Raw genomic sequence first — 21,034 nt, 5'->3', positions numbered from 1 at the left:
GCTAAATAATATTCTGTTACATGTACATACAACATGATGTTTCTCCATTCATCAGTTGTTGGACAATAGATTGTTCCCACTTCTTTGGCCAATTTTAATGCTACTATGAATATTCATATACAAGCTTTTGTGTGAACATATGTTTTCATTCCTCTTGGAGATATATATATATATATACACATACACACACACACACACACACACACACACACACACACACACACACACACACACACATATATATATATATATACCTAGTAAAAGAACTGCTGGGTCATATATTAACTATGTTTAACACTTTGGGAACTGCCAGACTGTTTTTCCAAAGTGGTAGCATCATTTTACGCTGCCTCCAGCAATGTTTGAAGATTCCAGTTTCTCCATATCCTGACCAACATTTGTTATTGTCTTGTCTTTTATCTTGGGAATCATAGTGGAGGTGAAGTGGTGTCTTACTGTGGTTTTTATTTCTCTACTGACTAACAGTGTTGAGCACCTTTTCATGTGCTTCTTGACTATTCATGTGTCTTCTTTGGAGAAATATCTATTCAAGTTCTTTGCCTAGTTTTTAATTGGGTGATATGTCTTTTTATTATTGAGCTGTCTGAGTTCTTTACATATTTTGATCATCAGTCTCTTACCAGATATATGGTTTGCAAATATTTTCTTCTACTCTCTGGGTTGTCTTTTCACCTTCCTCAAAGGATACCTTTAGGCACAAAGATTCTTAAACTATGACATTCACTTTATCCATTTTCTCATTTGCCACTTGTGCTTTTAGTGTCATATCTGAGAAACCATCACCTAATCCAAGATAACAAAGATTTACTCCCATGTTTTCTTCTATAACTCTAATCTTGTAGCTCAGTTTAGCCTCTTTAGTTTCTCTCTTTCTCTATATCTCCTCATTACACAAAAGCTTGGAAATCCAACAAAGAAGCCTTCCTTTCCAAAAGGAAAGGAGGAAGAAAGATGGTAAATGTTTGCCTTTTTATTTTAATGTAATTTAACTTAACACAAATTATTTTATTTTAATACAGTGTCCCTCCCACATGTATTTATCAGCTACTTGAATTTTTTTCTTTTATGGGTTAGCTGTTCATGTCCTTGAGCATATGTGACCTGCTGGCTCTTCTCTGTACTCCACATGAAGAGCTGTAATCCTATGAACTAAGTGAGTTAAATTTTTTAAAATTGGTGATATTAATTATTCAACTAAATGATGGAGAACTTAGGTAATGGGAGATTTAGACTCACAGTGGGTAAAAGGAAAACAACAAGAATAAAAAGGCAAAGAAGAGAAATGAATGAATGAAGAGAAGTTAGATATGAGGAGTCCAAGCAAGTGAAGACTGTTGGGACCTGAACTTGGTAGCACAGAAGACTAGAACTTGGGGAGGCCATTCTGTCAGTCTGGTCAAGAGACCAGAGAAGCTCAGAGTGAGTTCTGTGTCCTTGAGGCCAGGAGATCTTGAACAAAAGAGAACTTTACCTGAGCTTGTCAGAGGTAAAACTGGGGAGAGAAGACTTTCTGGGGACCTCCACCCCTAGTGAAAGTTGTAGGCTAAAACTGGACAGAATCTGGTACTTCAGCAGATCTGCACCCTGAGTTGAACAAACACTAGGGATGTATTATGCCTGTCATGTTTTCCAGGACTTATTTGAGGTTGGGCTAGAGCGATACAAATGAAATAAAAGTAGACCCCCCACTGAGAAGGAAGAGGTTTGCATCAGCTGTACTTGGAGTCTCTCTAATGCCCCACTCTGTCTCTGCATTCAGGAAGCTCCAAGAGTGAGGATTCTTAGCCTGCAGGGGAGAAAACAGGTCTAAGATAACATAGAGGTCAAATGATATAGTGTATTTTAAAATACTTTTCTTGCAAAATTATAGGTTATTGCTATGAGCACATGATATACATTATTTGTAATTTTTCCTCTCACCTGCAAACGTGAGTGCAGTAGCTGTATCTAAAGGCATTTCTGTATCCCCTCAGTGCCTAACACCTTCTCAGACATCCTAGATGTTTTTTCTTAGTTATATCGCAATTCATACTGTTTTTGTACTCAGGACTAGTCATCACTTACTGCTAAGAACAGAGGCCTCAAAAGAGAAGGAGTGAGTGCTGACCCTGAGATCCCCAGCCCTACATATATGACATTAAAAGGGGCCTTGCCTTTTGTCACAAGTGGATGCATGGCAAAGTGAAAATGAAAGGGGATCCCAAAGGCTGGGCCTATGCGGTACAGAAAGGGTGGTGGGGTACTCCTGCCCTCTCGGGCTGTTTTATCAAGCTCAGTCTTGTCTCTGAGTCTTTTCTCCTCTTGGGCTCTTTCCCATCTGAAAATGATATGGGTAAGGCATGTCCCTGACTTCCAGAGAGGTGACATTAGGTTCCCTTTCTTTCCCTCTCTCTCCAGGTGCCAAGGTCTCCTGATGAAATGTTTTCTGCCCCACTGGGCTCTGGGGGCAGTTTCTGGTGCTGTTGATGCCCTTGTTCGAACTTTCCAGAATGGATAGTCCCCCAAAGTTGACTGGAGAGACCCTCATCGTCCACCACATCCCCCTGGTGCACTGTCAAGTCCCAGACAGGCAGTGCTGTGGAGGGGCAAGTGGAGGTAGTGGGAGCACAAGACCCAATCCTTTCTGCCCACCTGAACTGGGCATCACCCAGCCTGATCAAGACCTAGGACAAGCTGACTCCCTGCTATACAACAGTCTGCACTCTGCTCCAGGGGGATCTGTGCGGTCTACAGACAGCACAAAGAATAGGGGTAGGGATGGAAGAGGCCCCGGGCCCCCTAAACGACACAATCCCTTCTTGCTGCAAGAGAGTGTGGCTGAGCCAGGACTTGGTGACCTATATGATGACAGCATTTGTGATAGTGCCACCCAGCAGTCCTTCCACCTGCATGGGGCTGGCCAGCCCACCTTCCATCTGTCTTCTTTCCAGCTGCCACCTCCTGGCCCCAGAGTGGGCAGGCCATGGGGGGCAACATGTAGTCGGGCTGGAGTAGTAGAAGGGCAGGAGCAGGAGCCCGCACCCACCTTGGATACCCAGCCATGTAGCACCAGCCACAGCTGCCGGCCAGAGCTGGAAGCAGAGACCATGGAACTGGATGAGTGTGGGGGTCCTGGTGGGAGTGGCAGTGGAGGTGGAGCCAGTGATACCTCTGGCTTTTCCTTTGACCAGGAATGGAAGCTCAGTTCAGATGAGTCCCCAAGAAACCCCGGGTGCTCAGGCTCGGGAGCCCAGCACTGCCGCTGCAGTAGCACCTCCAGTCAGTCTGAGGCGGCTGACCAGTCCATGGGCTATGTGAGTGACTCCTCGTACAACAGCTCAGATGGGGTGCTTGTCACATTCAGCACCCTCTACAACAAGATGCATAGCAACTCCCATGCCAATCTCAACTCTGCTCCACAATCTTGCAGCAACTCTTCCTTCTGCAGCCACTCAGACCCCGGCGCCTTCTACCTGGACCTGCAAACTTCCCCAGCTGAGTCCAAGATGTCTTGTGAGTCCCACCACCCTGACAGTGGAGGAAGGGAAGGGGGCTTTGGTTGTCCTCATGCCTCATCTCCTGAGCTTGATGCCAACTGCAACTCCTACCAACCACACTGTGAGCCCTGCCCAGCTGTGGCCGACCTCACAGCCTGCTTCCAGAGCCAGGCCCGTCTTGTTGTGGCCACACAGAATTACTATAAACTTGTCACCTGTGACCTGTCCTCCCAATCATCCCCCAGCCCAGCTGGCTCTTCCATCACCAGCTGCTCTGAGGAACACACCAAGATAAGTCCTGCACCAGGCCCTGGCCCCAGCCAGCCCTCTGAGTATTACCTCTTCCAGAAGCCAGAAGTGCAGCCAGAGGAACAAGAAGTAGTGGTTTCCTCAGTGGAAGTAGCAGCTCCTGTGGGCCCCACTGTGATCGAGGGGCAAGTGTACACTAACACTTCACCCCCCAACCTCAGCACTGGTGGACGTCAGCGCTCCCGAAGCTATGATCGCAGCCTTGAGCGCAGCCCTTCTGTCCGTCTGGGCTCACTGGAACGTATGTTGAGTTGTCCAGTGCGCTTGAGTGAGGGCCCTGCAGCCCTGGCCGGGCCTAGCTCCCCACCTAGGCGGGTCACATCCTTTGCTGAGCTCGCCAAGGGCCGGAAGAAAGCTGCAGGCTCTGGCTCTCCCCCACTTCGAGTGAGCACTGGGGACTCCTCCCAGGAGTTCTCACCCATCCAAGAAGCCCGGCGAGATAGGGTGGGCCCTCTGGATGAAGGTACTCGCTGTAGCCATAGCCTACCACCCATGCCCTTGGGGCCAGGCACTGACTTACTTGGCTCAGAGCCCTGGTCCACCCAAGTCTGTCAGGGCCCCCAGTCCAGTGAGATGCCACCTGCTGGCCTCAGAGCTGCTGGGCAAGGCCCCCTGACTCAACTGATGGATCCAGGGCCTGCTCTCCCAGGAAGCCCAGCCAACAGCCATGCCCAGAGGGATGCAAGAGCTCGAGCTGACGGTAAGGAACCTGGAGGCTGGAGAATTCCAAGATCTATGCATGGCCTCCTCAATGATAGGGCCCTGCCAACCACCCGGTCCGTGCCGCTTAGTCTAGACTGATCATCTTCCCAGGCCAGGGAATGTCCTACAGTTTTAAGGGGGGGAAGGAGGATAGAGGATAAAAATACACTGAAGAGATAAAGTCAACAGAACTTAGAGAGAGATGCATTGGAAAAGGAAATTCTCAGAAGATTGTGATTCTAAGCCTGGGTGACTGGAAAGATGATACATGGATAGGGACTGCAAACATGGAAGTAGGTATACTGGAAAAGGGCGAGGGCCTGAGTTCAGTTTTGGACGTTTAGGAATTTTGAGGACTTAAGCAATGTATCCAACAGGCAAACTACACTGGGTGTCCGAAGTTCATTCTTTGATCGGTGATTGTGTATCCACACTTCAAAGAGCCTGAAACCTGACACTTGACCTTTAAGCCTAGGCCATCTCTTTCCCTATTTATAACATTTAAGTAATTATTTTATAAAGACTGTATGTTAAGTGGGTGAAAGTGATAGAAAGAGGCAAGGGACAATCCTTACCCTCAAGGAATTCCAAGTAAGGATGGAAACAGAAAAGGAAACAGTTAAAATGCAGAGATGGCGGTATATGGTACTGGTGTATAAGAGGGATGTCAAAACAGCCTAAAATGTCAGGGAGGGACTGCTGACATAGTTTACATTTAAGTGCAGTCTAGAAAGATGATTAGGAAGAGGCTCTGTGGAGACTTCTAAGAACATTCTGACCTTATACAGTAGCCTATACAAAACCACAAAAGCATAGGAAAAACTTGATGCTTTCCAGAAACTGCAAATAATTTGGTATAGCCATAACAGGATATGGATGAAACCATGATTTTCATCAGGAAAATTTTGTTCATAACAGCTTAGTGTCAAGTTTTGATTTGCATCCTAGAAAGATGACTGGCTGTTTAGGAAGAATGTCTCCCCAGAGGTCAGGAGACCACCATGTTTGGAGAGTCATCAGAGTGAAAGCGTTGGTTGATGCTGTGAGTGGGTGAGAGCATCCAGGGGAGTGCAGGGTTATAAGGGAACAAGGACAGAGCCCTGGGGATACAGTTATTTAAGGTGAGCAGAGCAACCCTCAGAGGAGACTGAGAAGAATTAGCTGGGAAAATAGAAGGAAAACCAGGAGATAGTGAAGACACAGGCACCAAAGGAGGAGAAAGTTTCAAAAAGAGATAGGCTCAACAGATGTGTTCTGAAGAGAAATCTCAAAGATTAAGATTGAAGAATCCCGAAAGTAACATTTGGGAGTAGTAGGGGGTGGGGGATAGATCTCAGAATTGGGAAGGAAAGGGGAAATAAAGCAAGGGAAAGGGAAATAAAGGGGCAATTGCCGTGCTGTATACTTAGGTTGGGTCTATTGGCTTCCCAGAAGAAAGGGGTTAAAGAACCATAAATGGTATTTATCTCTGTTGTTAGGGAGTTAGTCCATCAGAAGACTTCACATTCCTAAACATACACAGAGGAGCTGCCCTTGGGGTGGGGAATAGAAGGGGAGTCTCCACGGAAGAGGGGGTTCAGAAATATCCAGGACTGGCCAGAGTCCTTTGGAACCCCCTCCATTCTCAGACTGCAGTGTCTGGTGGGTGTATCTAGGCACAGGATGCTGGGGCTGGCATTCTGCGGGCATGAACAATCCCAGTTCAGAGATGGGAGGAGAGGTGTGAGAAGTGTTTTTTCTATCAGATAAGACTTTTCATATTGAGATGCTGTTCTGTTCCGTAAGTCTCCAGCGGGCCACCATGAGGCTGCTCTCTTGATTCAACTTATTTTTAAATCAAAATCTGAGTGACAATTCAATGAATTCATGAATAACAAAAGCTGAGATCCCGAGCAGCCAAATCAAGATTCAAAAGGATCTTACCATTACAAAATCTGGAAAGAACAAAACTAATAAAGCAGGGACCCATGTGAAGTGTGTGAGCCGTACTTGAGTTTACTGGGGATATTCAATTGGTTGCAGTCAGGGTGAGTCAGCAGTTGGGAAGGGCTTCCAAAAAGTTAAAGTGACTGGATTCATTCATAGACTTCAGAAAGGAGGAGTTGACAGTTCTCCACTCCTCTGAACCTGTCAGTGCTCACATGGGAGTTCTGGGTACTCCATTTTTTAAAAGGAATTGCAGGACTGGGCCTGTGTCACTTATAGAAGAACAGACTTGGGTGAATGTGGTCTCTGTCTCTGGTTTTCTTAAGGGCTTTCATATAGAAAAGTGAGAAAACTTTGTATAATTTACTCTCTCTAAAAACAGTAGGAATAATCTAATTCAAACATACTTTATATAGGGGGTATAATAAGCTATGGTTGGGAAAGCCTACTCTAATAACCAAGGTTAGCTTAGCCTTGAAATTTGGTTAGAGTAAATGGAAAGGAAGAATACATTCCCAGTGGGAAAAGCAGTGTGCTTAAAGATAAGAGTGGCATGGAAAGAGTGGTATCAGTGGAGGATGGCAGGTGTGGAAGTTTGAGGGGAGAGCAGCCCAATTTGTGGCAGGTATGGATACCTACCTTACTGAGAAGATCAGACTTTATTCTGTGGGCAGAAAGGCCACAGAGGATAAAGTAAAATTGGCATTTTAGGAAGCAAGCTGATATATGTAAGATCTGGATGCCGTGAGACTATCCTGAGCCAAAGTCGGCAGTGGGGATTCATTCATTTAGCAAATCTTTATACGTACCTACTACGTTCCCAGGCTCTCTTATAGGCACTTAGGATACAGCAATGAACAATTTTAAAAAACCTTTTTTTTAATTTAAAGGGCTTTTCTGGAGCTCTTATGAGTAACAATGAACTAATAAGATCATTTCTGAGTGAAAAAAATGCTTAAAAAAAACAAAAAAACAGGGTAGAGTGTGACTTGCCAGAGGGGCTGGAGTAGTCAGAGAAGGTCTTAACTGAGGAGGTGATGTTGAAACTGATGCCTGAATGATGAGATACTTATGGCAGAAAAAATAGCAGGTGCGAAAGGCCCAAGATGTTAATGAACTTGGCATGTTTAAGGCCAGAAAGAGGTATGGAGCATGGTGAGCAAGGGAGAATGACAGAGGTGGCTGTCTAAGCACTGACTGGGATGGGTATAGTTGAAAATGTCCCCTGGAGTGATTCTAAAACGCCTTCGTAATGGGTTGTAGTCACTATCCCCTTAAGATTCACTAAAGTAAGTAAATGAGAATAGATGAGGGACAGGAAAACCTAGCTGATACCATTTTATGTACAGTGCTGCGTGGTAAAGAGAACATTAGTCCCAGAGTTAGACTCTGGCTTAGGCCGAATTCTAGCTCTGCCACTTCTTGGTTGTTTGACCTTTGGCAAATGACTTAATCTCTCTAAATTCCCAATACGCTGATCTGTCAAGTAAGGATACTAATTCCTTCCTCAGAGTTCAGCCAGTTGTGCTAGTGAGCCACACCCAGAGTTTTAAACGTTGTGGATGCTTAGAGCGCCACCTTGTGTTCACTCAGATGCTTGTGGTGCATACAATGTTTTATTTAGAGTCAACCCATATGCAAAGACATCCTTTCTGTGCAGTGTCCTGGAGTTTTGTGTTTGGGTTCTAAGCCCCATGTCTTGAGAAATACTGACCTAAAGATTGGTTGAAAAATAGGAGAGGACCAATCTTGGGAACACATCTCTCTGTCGACTCTGAAGCTCTAGTGCCAGGATCATGAAAGAGTGGGAATGGGGTGGATGGGGTGACAGGAGGCTGATTCTGACTACAAGTAAAGAAATACTTTGTTATGGCTAGATTTGCTCAAGAATGACATGTGCCAGCTTGACTGGAGACAGGATGATGAGCAAAAGCTTGAAGTAAATAAATAACGTCTCAACCCTGGAAATCTATGACTCTGACTCCCAAGTCTTTAGGCCTTTGAAACAAAAAAAAAAAATGGTGCTATCACTGACAGAATGAAAGTCACCAGAAGAAATGGGAAAGGTTGATGGATGAATTGTTTTAAAACAGCAAATTTTAAGTGAAAGCAGAATCCTCAGAGTGATCTAGAGATCAAGAGGAAGGCTGGAGCTAAAGCTGTGGGTTCAGAGTCATCTTATGAAAGTGTGAACCTGAACGATGCAGGAGAGAAAGTGTAAAATAAGATACAAGAATTGAGTCCTAAGAGATACCCACCTTTGAAGTGGGGGTAAAGATGAAGGATTGAATGGCTCAGAGTATAAGACAATACAGTATCATAAAAACAACAGGAAAAGTTTTACAAAAAATGGGAAGAGCAGTGTCCCATTCCACAAACTTGGATTACCCCTACCCCATTCAATTCCTACAACCTAGGTCCTGCCCATCTCTTCCCCCTCTCCAGTGAGCATCATCTCCTATGTGCTTCATTCTTCTCATTTGGTTTCAGTGTCTGTGTGTCTGATTCCTTCTCCATCCCTGTTGCCACAGGGGGTGGTGCTGAGAACCGACCAGTCCTCCGCTACAGCAAGGAGCAGAGGCCAACCACACTGCCCATTCAGCCCTTTGTGTTCCAGCACCACTTCCCCAAGCAGCTGGCCAAGGCCCGGGCCCTCCACAGCCTTTCCCAGCTCTACAGCTTCTCAGGCTGCAGCCGTGCACAGCAGCCTGCCCCACTGGCCGCCCCCACTGCTCAAGTCCCAACCTCAGCTCCCTTAGGGGAGTCACAGGCATCCACTGACGGAAGTGACAGGAGAGCTGGGCCTGAGCCAGAAACCTCAAGGCCGTCACCCCTGGGCAGCTACTCCCCCATTCGGAGTGCTGGTCCCTGTGGGCCCAGCAGCGACTCTTCTGCCTCCACTTCGTGCTCCCCTCCTCAGGAGCAGGACACAGCCACAGAAAGCCCATTCCCATGGAGCCACTCCTGTCCTCCTGCCCTTCGGCCAGGCACCTCCCAGCAGCCACAGGAGGATCAGAAGATACTGACCTTGGCTGAGTACCGGCTCCATGGATCAGGAAGCTTGCCTCCTCTGGGCTCCTGGAGGTCTAGCCTCAGCCGAGCAGAGAGCCTGTCCCGGGGAGGTGGTGAGGGCAGCATGGCCTCCAGGCCCAGTAATGGTATGAGCTTCACTGCCCCTGCCAACTAGCCTTTCTACCTCCCCTTTGAATCGTTTCTTATACTTCAACCTGGGGCCAGAGGTTAAGATGTTTGCATCTCCTTACCCAGGATCTGTGGACAATATCCACACACGCTCAATCTGCATGTTTTATATGGGCCCATTGGGTGGATATGAAATGCTGTCTCCTGCTAACTCTTGCCTGTCTCTTCTGCTAATCTGTTCTGCTTTCAGCCAACCACCTATCCCCTCAAGCACTCAAGTGGCGGGAATACAGAAGGAAGAACCCACTAGGGCCACCTGGTTTGTCAGGGAGCCTAGACCGAAGGCCCCAGGAAGCTCGGCTGGCCCGAAGGAACCCCATCTTTGAGTTCCCTGGCTCCCTCAGTGCTGCTGGCCATCTGAACTGCCGCCTAACTGGTGTGTGGGCTAAGTCCTCAGTATACCCAGGGCAGGTTCTGCCACAGCTGGAAAGGGCTAGAGAAGGGGTCAGTTCCAAAGGAGCATGTCTCAGAGAATATGAGGCACAGAACTGAACTTCAATTCGTGGAAAGAATTTTGATCAGCATTTATTTTTCTTTTCTTTCCAGGCCAAGTAGTGAAGCCATTACCACTAACCTGCCCTGACTTCCAAGACCCCTTTTCCTTGACTGAGAAGCCTCCAGCTGAGTTTTGTCTGTCCCCTGATGGCAACTCAGAGGCCATTTCCATTGACCTGCTTCAGAAAAAGGGTGAATATTTTCCCCAGCTTGGGCCAGGAATTCTGTTGTCACCACCTACTTGTGCCTGTTGTCCTACTAGCTAGTCCTCCAAAATATTACCCTGTCTTGAAACTCCAAGCTCTGGGAAGAAATGAGAGAGCACAGGCATTGGAGCAAGAGATAGAAATCTGTGTACTATGTACCCCGAGTGTAAGCAAGGTTTATTTATCAGATACTTAAGAATTAGGGAGGCAGGTGTAGTAAGGGAGACTACTACATCATAAATAAATGCCCACATGCTCGAATAGGGGGAGTTCAAGTACTGCAGGGCCTAGAAGCTTGAGTAAGCATGATGGTAACATCTAGTAAGATACGGACTGACAAGGAACCACTCTATTTAGCAAATAAAGGGCCACAGAACTAAGCTGTTTCAGTGAGATGGTGGGGAAAGAATCTAGCATAATTATGGGCTGAAGAGAAGCAGCCTGTGAAAAGAGGGGAAAATAAAGCTAAAGTCCCTTGCAAAGGCAGAGTGGGAGACTCAAAGCTTAGGGAAAAGGAAGAACCTTGGGCTAGAAGGGGAACAGCCACCTTCCTCCAAAATGGAAAGGAGTGGGCAGTGGGAGGAGGATACATAGAGTGTAGTTACATCTTTTGGATGGAGAGGGAAGTTGAATTCATGACCAGTGGCCATTGTTCTCTGTGTGAGGTAGAACCGAGGGCTTGAGAAGAGGGGTTAAGATTTGACTTGTCAACTTGAGAGCATAGCAGAGGATGCCACAAGGCACACATCAAAGAAGTGCCCTTGTCAGTCACTGGTGTGAGTGACCCTGGGCTTCCTCCAGCAGCCTTGTTTCTCAGAGTGGAGAAATGGATAGTTAGATTGACCCAGGACTGGAGTAAGAGAGCAAGGAAGTGAGGATGTTGAAGGTCTTGACAATGGAATCACAGCTGTGTTCAGGCTGGGAGGTGAAACAGAAGGGGCTTGAGAACTGGGTAAAAACAGGAAAGGGCCAGGGTACCTTGATGAGACCCATGTGCACGGAGAGAGAGAGAGAGAGAGTGTGGAAGGCCTTCCCATTCCCCACTGAGGCTCAGTCCCAGCAGAGTTGCCTGGGGAGTTGCTTAGGGACCTGTCATGTCAAATTCTCACTTGCAGGGTTGGTGAAAGCTGTTAACACCGCTGTGGACCTCATTGTTGCCCACTTTGGCACAAGCCGGGATCCTGGGGTGAAGGTAAGCAAGACACTGGAGAGCTGAGCTCTACCATGCGGACCCACACCTGTTCTGTGCTACACCACCTTCCCTTGGTCTCTTGCATCAATAACCCAGAGTTGGTATTTAGGGTTGGGGGAAGCCAGAGAAGTACCATGAAGGCTGAGAGAGTCAGAGAGCACCAAGGTCCAGCCTCAAATGATTCCCTGTACTTCTCTACTGCATCTGCAGGCAAAGTTGGGGAATAGTTCTGTGAGCCCCAATGTAGCCCACCTGGTTCTGAAGTACCTGTGCCCTGCGGTCCGGGCTGTGCTGGAGGATGGGCTCAAGGCCTTTGTGTTAGACGTGATCATTGGGCAACGTAAGAACATGCCGTGGAGTGTGGTTGAGGCTTCCACAAAGTTAGGTAAGTGGTGGGTGACAAGATGGGGACTCCAGGCTGAATTTAGGGTTCCAAGGGTTGGGCATGTGACCTCCAACTCTGGCTTCCTCCCAGGCCCATCTACCAAGGTTCTGCATGGCCTCTACAACAAAGTCAGCCAATTCCCAGAGCTCACCAGTCACACCATGCGCTTCAACGCCTTCATCCTCGGCCTGCTCAAGTGAGTGTGTGGAGCAGCAGGATCTGCACACCACCAGGGCTCTGCGCCCCTGAGGAATCTACTCCTCAGGCTGAGACAGAAAGGATGGATCCGCAGGATCTGTGGCCAGGGTCCAGGCTCCCTTTCTCCCCACCTAGCTACAGCCCATCTCATCAGGTCAATGGTTTTCCACCACGTCCAAAGCCCTCTGGTGCTGACCCCCAACATGGTCTTTGGCTTTTACAAATCTAAAATCTGGCTTACTTGGAATTAATCTGGTTCTCAGTTTCTCTGGATATTGTAAACCCCGATCCTATCAAATCCAACACTGCTTTCAAGTCCTGCTTGACCTTAAGTCCACCTTGGGACACACTTCATAGCATTTTGCTCAAGTCTGAGCCCATGTCATCCCCTTTGACTCTGAGCTGCCCTGTACTCCTACTCAGCTGCGCTGACTTTTTGGTCTTATGCGAACTGACCCCACTGGTGGGGGTGGGGGGAAGTGATTGGCTTGTGAATCATGTCTGCCCCTTCCCCACATCCCCACCGACTTCCCAGAACTGTGTTATATGACATGAACCACGTAGCGTGCCTGCCACGGAAGGGGTTCACCTATGTCTCTGCCTTTTGTCTGCCTCCTTTGTACCTTATCGTCGGTTTATATCCATGCGCTGCTCAACTGTCCTCACCTGTCTCCCTACAGCGTCCGGTCCCTGGAGTTCTGGTTTAACCACCTGTATAACCACGAAGGTAATGCCCAGGACCCTGCCTGTCTCTGCAGGTGCTGGAGGTGGGAGGAGAGCCCCCAAGCCTCCACGCTCAGAGCTCAGAGCCGGCGGCGGGCGGCGAGGCCGCCCGGGGTCCGGGTGGCACCGCCCAAGCTCAGCCGCACTCTCTCCGCAGAGGTGCTGCGCGCGCACTACCAGCCGTGGGGCCTGCTGCGCGCCGCGCGCCCCGCGTGCCCCGGCCTGGCGGACGAGCTGCTGCTGCTGCTGCAGCCCCTGGCGCTGCTGCCCTTCAGCCTGGACCTGTTGTTCCAGCACCGGCTGCGGCAGCGCGGACGGCGGCAACGCCGGCACAAGGAGCTGCTGCGTGGGGCGCAGGCCCTGCTGCTGTCCGCCCGCTCCACGCTGCAGCTGGCGCGCGCGGGTCCCGGGGAGCGCGCGGAGGGCGTGGGCGCCGCGGGAGCCGAGGAGGAGCAGGAGGAGGACGCGGACCCGGCGGCCGGCGGCCCCGGGCGCGGCGGGCCGCGAGGCGGGCAGTCCGGCTGGTGGTACCAGCTCATGCAGAGCTCCCAGGTCTACATCGAGGGCTCCGCGGAGGGTTCCAGGTTCCCCCGCGGAGGCGGGGGTGCTGGCGGTGAGAAGAAAGGGACAGGAGGTGGGGGACCGCCGCCCCGGGAAGGAGTGGTGGAGGGAGCAGAGGCCTGTCCTGCCACCGAGGAGGCCACTGGCCGGGACCAGAGCTGGCCCTCCTGGATGGGGAGCCCTCCGGATTCCGTGCTGGCCGAGTTGAGGTGCAGTCGGGAGAGGGAGGGGCCCAGCGCCTTCCCAGCGGAAAATGAGACAGAAGCCCTAGAGCCTTCACCTGGGGGCATCAAGTGGGGGCACCTCTTTGGTTCCCGAAAGGCTCAGCGGGAGGCCCGGCCCACAAACAGGTGAGAGGCATCCCTATCCGTCGTGTAGGTGGAGGGAGTAGGGGAGCCAGGAGTCTGTGCCAGAGCCCGGCTGCCACCCTCTAGGCTACCCTCAGACTGGCTCAGCTTGGACAAGTCCATGTTCCAACTAATGGCACAGACCGTGGGTAACCGCCGGGAACCAGAGCCGAAGGAGAGCCTGCAGGAGCCACACTCTCCAGCCCCACCTTCCAAGCCTCCATGGTGAGCTCTGGGAGACAGGATTGTGGGGTTGGGTTTGGCCTTGGGTGGGGTCTCCTCTGACCTCCATTTGTTGTTTCCCCAGCGAGGTGAAGGCACTGTGCCACCATCTGGCCACAGGCCCTGGGCAGCTGAGCTTCCACAAAGGAGACACTCTGCGGGTGCTGGGGCCAACTGGAGGAGACTGGCTGCACTGCAGTCGTGGCCCTGACACTGGCCTGGTGCCTCAGGCCTACGTGACCCTGACCACAGCTCTAAGTTCAGCCACTGGAAGCAGCCAAAACTGAGGCCTTGTGCATGTTGGTGGCCTCAGGGACCCTCATAAACCCCCAGACTCGGAGCCTGAGAGCCCTTTCCTCTGGCTTGGCCACAGAGAGTAGACTGAGAACTGGGGGCCATGTGTACCTGTGCTCAGTATTAATTACTCCCCCTTAACTGTCCCAGTGACCTCGTCCAGACCTCCACCCAGGAAAGGAGGAAAGGGTCTCAGCACTGGGCTGCGGGGATTTCTGCGGCCCACATGGGCCAGCCTTTCCGTGGGTACAGACGAGCATGTCCCTATGGAAGGAGGTCACCAGAAGGCCCATTTGCAGGGTTCCCTAAGCCAGGTGGTGAAGAGTATGGGTGACAGTATTGGGGCCAGATCCCTAAGCCCCCAGCTGTAAATAGACTGTGGCCAGTGCCTGGTGGTCAGAAGAGAGACGAGGAGCCCAGGCTTCTGTTTATGTATTTATTTACTTATTTATTACACCTATTAATAAAAAAGGTGCTTGGCCTCCAAACCATGTTCCCTCTGTGCCCCTCCGCCCACCCTGCAGCCCACCTCTCTTTCTTCCAAAAGGAGCCTGGGATAGGATGAAAAGGAAAAAGAGACTGGGAGTCCAGGTGCCTACACCAGCAGCTGCTTCTGGAGGGTGCTGAGGCCCAGAGCATCCTGAGTGAGATGCCCATATGTGTGGCCGAACTGGAACTTATAGCCTGTGTGGCCAAGAAAATTTGTCAGTTGTAGCCAGTGGCATGGAAAAGCCATTTACTTCTCAGCAGTTCCCTAGAACCTGCAAGTTGCCCTCTGGCTTCTAGCCCTAAGTCCCCACTGTGAGCTACCTCAGTTTCCTTTCCTGCACAATGATCACGGAATCACATGATCTGAGGTCCCCTCATATCTATTAGTTCCAACCCTCCCAAACCACCTCCACCCTTCCTTCCCCACACAAGTATCCCAGTGCCTCCCTCTGGGCCTGTCCTCACCTGGCACATAGCCTCTGTAGTTAGGTAAAAGGCCCAGGTTTGGAGGGTAGGTCCTGGAAAGTAGGGGGAGATGTTTGGGATCCTTCTGGGGTCTGCCCTGTGAGTACATCTGTCCAAATTCCTTAAGTGCCTGGTTGGTGAGCTCAGGAAAGCTGGAGCTGAAGAGGAAGCGGGCACAGGGCACATAACCTGTGAAGCCTTGGGGGATGAGGATACCGAGTCAGGACCTCGGGGGGCCTCTCCATGCCTTTGGCCACTTCCCACCTCCTCTCACCTGACTTGAAGAACTTGCGAGGATCTTTGTCATCCATGGAATAGGGGGAAGCCTTGTGAGGGGAAGGTGATGGAAGAAAAACAAGGCTATCAAATTTAGCCCGTGTCTAACACGAGCTCCCAGGGAGCAGGAGCTGGCAGTCAAGTCCACATCCCCAGTACCCATAACCACACTACTCATGGCCACCCCCACGCCTGGCCAAAAGGTAAGAGTACCCACTCCCACCTCACCACATTCCCCCCAGCCTTCTCCTCTCACTTGTTCTGCCTCCTGCTCCAGCTCTGGCTCCTTTTCTGCCCCTGGGTTTGGCTCTTGGTCTTTCTCTGTGTCTTTTTCTTCCTTGGCCTCCTTTGGCAGTTCTTGACTCCCTTGTCCTTCATGCGCCTGCGTAATGTCATTCAGAGCCTCAGCCCAGACCTGGCTGCAGTTCTTGGCAAAGATGAACTGTGCCTGTGGTACAAAACCTGGGTAGGCAGGGGGCAAGGAAGATTGTTGTATTTGGGACATGTGTTCTAGAATGGCAGTACCTGTTCCACCTGTATACATACCTATGTACCCAGGGATCATGCTGGAGCTAAGCCTTTCATTCCCATGCCTGACAGGCAGGCCTCCCCTGGGGAGCTTGGGAGATCTTGGAGGCCAAATAGGAGGCAGAAGTGTGTGATGATCAGGGGACCAGGCCAAGCCAGGGGAGCCTCGAAGTAGCTGACCTGTCATCTGCCCATAGGTCTGGCCAATGCTGAACCGAAGTAGTAGGCAGTGTCCAGTGTACCTGTATGTAGCACAGGACTCACCCAATCACCACCTGAATGCCCCAGCCCCCTCATCCCCAGAGACAAACAGAGAACTTTGAAACCCTTATCTTTTCTGAACTTTGTTGGAGATGTATTTGGAGCAGGCATTTCTCAGTTCTCTTGTCTGGGTTTTCAGCCCTCCCCCTCTGCTCTTACCCTGTTGCCATGGAGAAGACAACACAAAGCTTCGTTGGAGACCCAGCTACCACTATTCCCTTGTTTTTCCTTTTCCATCCGACACCAGTCCTGGGCCTCCCATACTGATATGTCCCCTTGGCCCCCAAGGTCTAGGTGGCACAAATCCTATTTCCCTGTACTCCTATTCCCAGAAGCAAGCAGGGGTATGCTCTGGGTAAGTCTTACCCCGGGATATAATGAGGGCTCTGACGGTTCAGCCCCGGTATGAAGGTGCTGGCCTTAGCCATGGAAACCCAGGCAGCTCCTTTTGTTTCCTTGTGGGCTGAGGCTGTGTGTCTAGTGTCTGCTGTGTATACTGTGTCTAGGACTGTGGGGCTGAGCCAGAGGCAGGAGGCGGGGCTAAGGGAGGAGAGGGAGGGGACACTAGTGTGATGATTGCCTGGGGCAAGACCCACAGAATGGAGAGCAGAGAGGCCCACTGGTCTGAGGACTCCAGAACAAATGCAGTCCTGCCACCTTGGGGCAGGGAAAAGGCTGAGTCCAGCTTCCCCCTTCCAGGACTCCTAGGTCCGTTCAGCTCTACCTCCCAAGAGGAGCCTGGCTTCCTAACTGCCCCCACCCATCTCAGCACCTGCCTGAGATGTGATTCTACTCTTTGTGAGTCTTGATTGAAGGTAAGTTCCTAGGAAAAGAGGGTCTCTGAGGGGAGCCGAGATGGGAGGTGACTGGGAGAAAAGGAACCTGAGAACTTCAGGCAGTGACATTAAGTTTATTTTCCATAATATAACTGGACAAGAATTATTTATGAATACCTTCTAGAGTCTGGATCCTCATCCACTCAACAAACATGTACTCAGCCAGGCACACTCTACAGTGGCAGAATGGGTACTATGTAGGCATCAGAGAAACTAAGCTCCGTGTGATTTGGGGCAAATCAGTTATGGTCGCTGAACCCCCACTATCCACATGCAGGTACTGCTACTCATAGTGCTACTACTGTGAGCCTCACAGTAATGTGTGCAGATGTGCTTTTTAGGACCATGAAGCCAGACTGGTTGGGGTTCCGAAAGAGCATGTATGTGAGGTCAGGCTGTCATGGGCTCCTAATAGCTTGTGGTGTTGAGCCGAACTTACCTTCTCTGAGCAGGTGACTTGACTTCTGAACCTGAATTCCATAAACTCTAACATAAAGGTTAAAATAACCTAACCTACCAACATGCTGTTAAGGAGAAAGAGAGTGTGTGTGAAGGAACTTATTCAGAGCCTGGCTCATAACAACTAAAAGTTAATTTCCTTTTCTGTTGTCTAATATTGTCTCTAAGCATCTAACACAGTGAATGGTTAGTGAATTCAGTGGATATGGGTTTTCTTACTATGGGAGTTCAAGGAAGAAGATATGAGGGTAATGTTGAGGTTTAAGACTAGAAGGCAAATTAAAATTTGTTAAGAAAACAAATGAGATTCTAAGAGAAGAAAAGTACAGACCAGGAAGATAAGATCTCAGACACAGAGGGGAGCATGATTAAATCTCAGCTCTGGAACTGGGTCAGGCCAGGCCAGGCTGTCTTTTGAGGAGACAGAGCCTCTGCTCTTCTGCCCACCCCAGACAGGCAGTGCCTGGGCTGCCCAAGCACACATACATCACTGACTTCTCAGCAACTGCCCACGAGCACCACGCCCTAGGGAATACATTTCATATTTCTCACTGTTCTGCCGAGAACAGCCTTGCTGTGTGTCAAGAAGAGTTGTGGGGGACCTGGCTCACAGTTAAGGAAATAAGCTAGAGTGAGAGCCCAGAATACAGTAATCGGTCAAGGTTAACAACCTGGACTTCTGGATTCTATAACAGACACTGTTGGTTGCACACCTCACACCTATGCCCGTCTTCTATCTCCTTTCTTCTTAACAGAACCTCAGTTTTATTCTGCTGAGCAATCAGAAACTCAAAGAAGCTTAGAGCCAGCCCTAAGAATGAGTTCTGACTAGTCTAAGCCCTTCATTCCCCCTGCCAGTGATTGGTTAGGCATGGGCTGTGGCATTCTGGACAATATAAGAAGTATGCTGGAGGAGGGATCATCCTGGGAAAAGTTTCTTTGCTCTTCAAAAAGATGAGCAACAAATTAGAGACATGGTCCAGAAGGAATGATGTATTTTCCTGCTTCTAGAAGTTCTGTGGATGTGATGAGAGAACTTAGGCAGGTATCATGAAACCTTGTGGAAAGCAAAGCCAACCTGGGGACAAAGCCTGAAGACATCAAGGATAGATGGCAGAATAGAAAGTCCTGGGTCCCTGATGTAGAACCACTGAATTAACCAACCTCTCTATGTGAAATAATTTCATTGTTGTTAAGAGCACTTTAAGTTTCCTTTTACCTAGAGCCAAAGGCAGCATAACATAAAAAATTAGCTCATCCTAGCCACGGCAATTAGACAAAACAAAGAAATACAAGGAATCCAGATTGGTAAAGAAGTCAAACTGTCACTATTTACAAATGACATGATATTATACATAAAAAGCCCTAAAGAGTCCACTCAAAACTACTAGAACTAATACTGGAATTCAGCAAAGTTGCAGGATACAAAATTAATACACAGAAATCTGTGGCTTTTCTATACACTACAATGAACTAACAGGAATAGAAATCAGGAAAACAATTCCATTCAAAATTGCATCAAAAAGAATAAAATTTCTAGGAATAAACCTAACCAAGAAAGTGAAAGACCTAGACCCTGAAAACTATAAGACACTCTTAAGAGAAATTAAAGAGGACACTAACAAATGGAAACTCATCCCATGCTCTTGGCTAGGATGAAATAATATTGTCAAAATGGCCATCCTGCCCAAAGCAGTCTACAGATTCAATGCAATCCCTATCAAATTACCAACAGCATTCTTCAACGAACTGGAACAAATAGTTCTAAAATTCAAAAGGAACCACCAAAGACCCCGAATAGCCAAAGCAATCCTAAGAAGGAAGAATAAAGGGGGTGGGGGCCTCACTCCCCATCTTCAAGCTCTACTACAAAGCCACAGTAACCAAGACAATTTGGTACTGGCACAGAACAGACCCACAGACTAGTGGAACAGAATAGAGACTCCAGACATTAATCCAAATATATATGGTCAATTAATATACCATAAAGGAGCCATGGACATACAATGGGGAAATGACAGCCTCTTCAACATCTGGTGTTGGCAAAACTGGACAGCTACATGTAAGAGAATGAAACTGTATCACTGTCTAACCCCATATAAAGAGTAAATTCAAAGTGGATCAAAGACCTGAATGTAAGCCATGAAACCATAAAACTTAGAAAAAAACAGGCAAAAATCTCTTGGACATAAACATGAGCAACTTCTTCATGAACATATCTCCCCAGGCAAGGGAAACAAAAGCAAAAATGAACAAGTGGGATTATATCAAACTTAAAAGCTTCTGTACAGCAAAGAACACCATCAATAGAACAAAAAGGCATCCTACAGTATGGGAGAATATACTCATAAATGACAGATCTGATAAAAGATTGACACCCAAAATATATAAAGAGCTCATGCACCTCAACAAACAAAAAGCAAATAATCCAATTAAAAAATGGGCAGAGGAACTGAACAGACAGTTCTCCAAAGAAGAAATTCTGATGGCCAACAGGCACATGAAAAGATGCTCCACATCACTAGTCATCAGAGAAATGCAAATTAAAACCACAATGAGGTATCACCTCACACCAGTAAGGATCACCACCATCCAAAAGACAACAACAAATGCTGGCAAGGTTGTGGAGAAAGGGGAACCCTCCTACACTGCTGGTGGGAATTTAAATTAACTCAACCATGTGGAAAGCAGTATGGAGGTTCCTCAAAAAACTAAAAATAGAAATACCATTTGACCCAGGAATTCCACTTCTAGGAATTTACCCTAAGAATACAGCAACACAGTTTGAAAAAGACAGATGCACCCTTATGTTTATCCCAGCACTATTTATAATAGCCAAGAAATGGAAGCAACCTAAGTGTCCATCAGTAGATAAACATATAAAAAGATGTGGTACATATACACAATGGAATATTATTCAGCCATAAGAAGAAAACAAATCCTACCATTTGCAACAGCATGTATGGAGCTAGAGGGTATTATGCTCAGTGAAATAAGTCAGGTGGAGAAAAAAAGTACCAAACGATTTCACTCATGTGGAGTATAAGAACGAAGAAAAAACTGAAGGAACAAAACAGCAGCAAAATCACAGAACCCAAGAATGGACTAACAGTTACCAAAGGGAAAGGGACTGGGGAGGATGGGTGGGAAGGGGAGGATAAGGTGGGGGAAAAAAAAGGGGGCCTTATGATTAGCATGTATAATGTGGGGGGAGGGCTGTACAACACAGAGAAGACAAGTAGTGACTCTCCAGCATCTTACTATGCTGATAGACAGTGACTGTAATGGGGTTTGTGGGGGGGACTTGGTGAAGGGGGGAGTCTAGTAAACATAATGTTCCTCATGTAATTGTAGATTCATGATACCGAAGTTAAAAATTAAAAAAAAGGAATCAAGCAGAAAAAAAAATACTGGCCATATATCCTAGTTCTGATTAAAGCATGGACTAACAGTACAAGCTTG

At 48.5% G+C, this 21,034-nt stretch overlaps 2 protein-coding genes across 6 annotated transcripts in view; one reads left to right on the top strand and one right to left on the bottom strand.

Moving 5' to 3' along the window:
* Positions 1–14,746, top strand: part of RUSC2 (RUN and SH3 domain containing 2) — an 80,766-nt gene extending 66,020 nt beyond the window's left edge. For 3 of the 5 annotated variants that reach the window (XM_036996569.2, XM_073227792.1, XM_073227793.1), the window contains 11 exons: positions 2,419–4,506; positions 8,966–9,592; positions 9,826–10,011; positions 10,182–10,322; positions 11,452–11,528; positions 11,739–11,913; positions 12,004–12,109; positions 12,792–12,838; positions 12,992–13,745; positions 13,830–13,967; positions 14,050–14,746. In XM_036996569.2, the coding sequence (XP_036852464.1) occupies positions 2,487–4,506; positions 8,966–9,592; positions 9,826–10,011; positions 10,182–10,322; positions 11,452–11,528; positions 11,739–11,913; positions 12,004–12,109; positions 12,792–12,838; positions 12,992–13,745; positions 13,830–13,967; positions 14,050–14,251 (4,473 nt within the window). In that variant the 5' untranslated portion in view covers positions 2,419–2,486 and the 3' untranslated portion in view covers positions 14,252–14,746. The remainder of the gene's footprint in view (positions 1–2,418; positions 4,507–8,965; positions 9,593–9,825; positions 10,012–10,181; positions 10,323–11,451; positions 11,529–11,738; positions 11,914–12,003; positions 12,110–12,791; positions 12,839–12,991; positions 13,746–13,829; positions 13,968–14,049) is intronic. The other 2 variants (XM_036996567.2, XM_036996568.2) reach the window with 2 other exon arrangements.
* On the bottom strand, positions 14,727–19,121 carry CIMIP2B (ciliary microtubule inner protein 2B). The gene is made up of 6 exons (XM_017678949.3): positions 16,644–19,121; positions 16,035–16,258; positions 15,745–15,950; positions 15,487–15,538; positions 15,213–15,410; positions 14,727–14,942 (listed from the first exon to the last, which is right to left on the bottom strand). The coding sequence occupies exons 1-6, from the start codon at positions 16,703–16,705 to the stop codon at positions 14,854–14,856; spliced, it is 831 nt and encodes a 276-aa protein (XP_017534438.1). The 5' UTR covers positions 16,706–19,121; the 3' UTR covers positions 14,727–14,853.
* Positions 19,122–21,034: the final 1,913 nt, after the last annotated feature.

This window comes from Manis javanica, chromosome 2 (genome assembly GCF_040802235.1).
Source record: "Manis javanica isolate MJ-LG chromosome 2, MJ_LKY, whole genome shotgun sequence".
Taxonomy (NCBI): Eukaryota; Metazoa; Chordata; class Mammalia; order Pholidota; family Manidae; genus Manis; species Manis javanica.
This window is presented reverse-complemented; position numbering and strand designations above follow the sequence as displayed.

Bases quoted from the DNA above. Each gene is read 5' to 3' on its own strand.
- CIMIP2B (XM_017678949.3), bottom strand. From the start codon at position 16,705: ATGGCTAAGGCCAGCACCTTCATACCGGGGCTGAACCGTCAGAGCCCT. The intron at 15,411-15,486 runs GTGAGAGGAGGT...TCATCCCCCAAG, and splicing joins TCGCAAGTTCTTCAAGTCAG to GCTTCACAGGTTATGTGCCC. The intron at 14,943-15,212 runs GTGAGGACAGGC...TTGGCCACACAG, and splicing joins CTACAGAGGCTATGTGCCAG to GCTATAAGTTCCAGTTCGGC.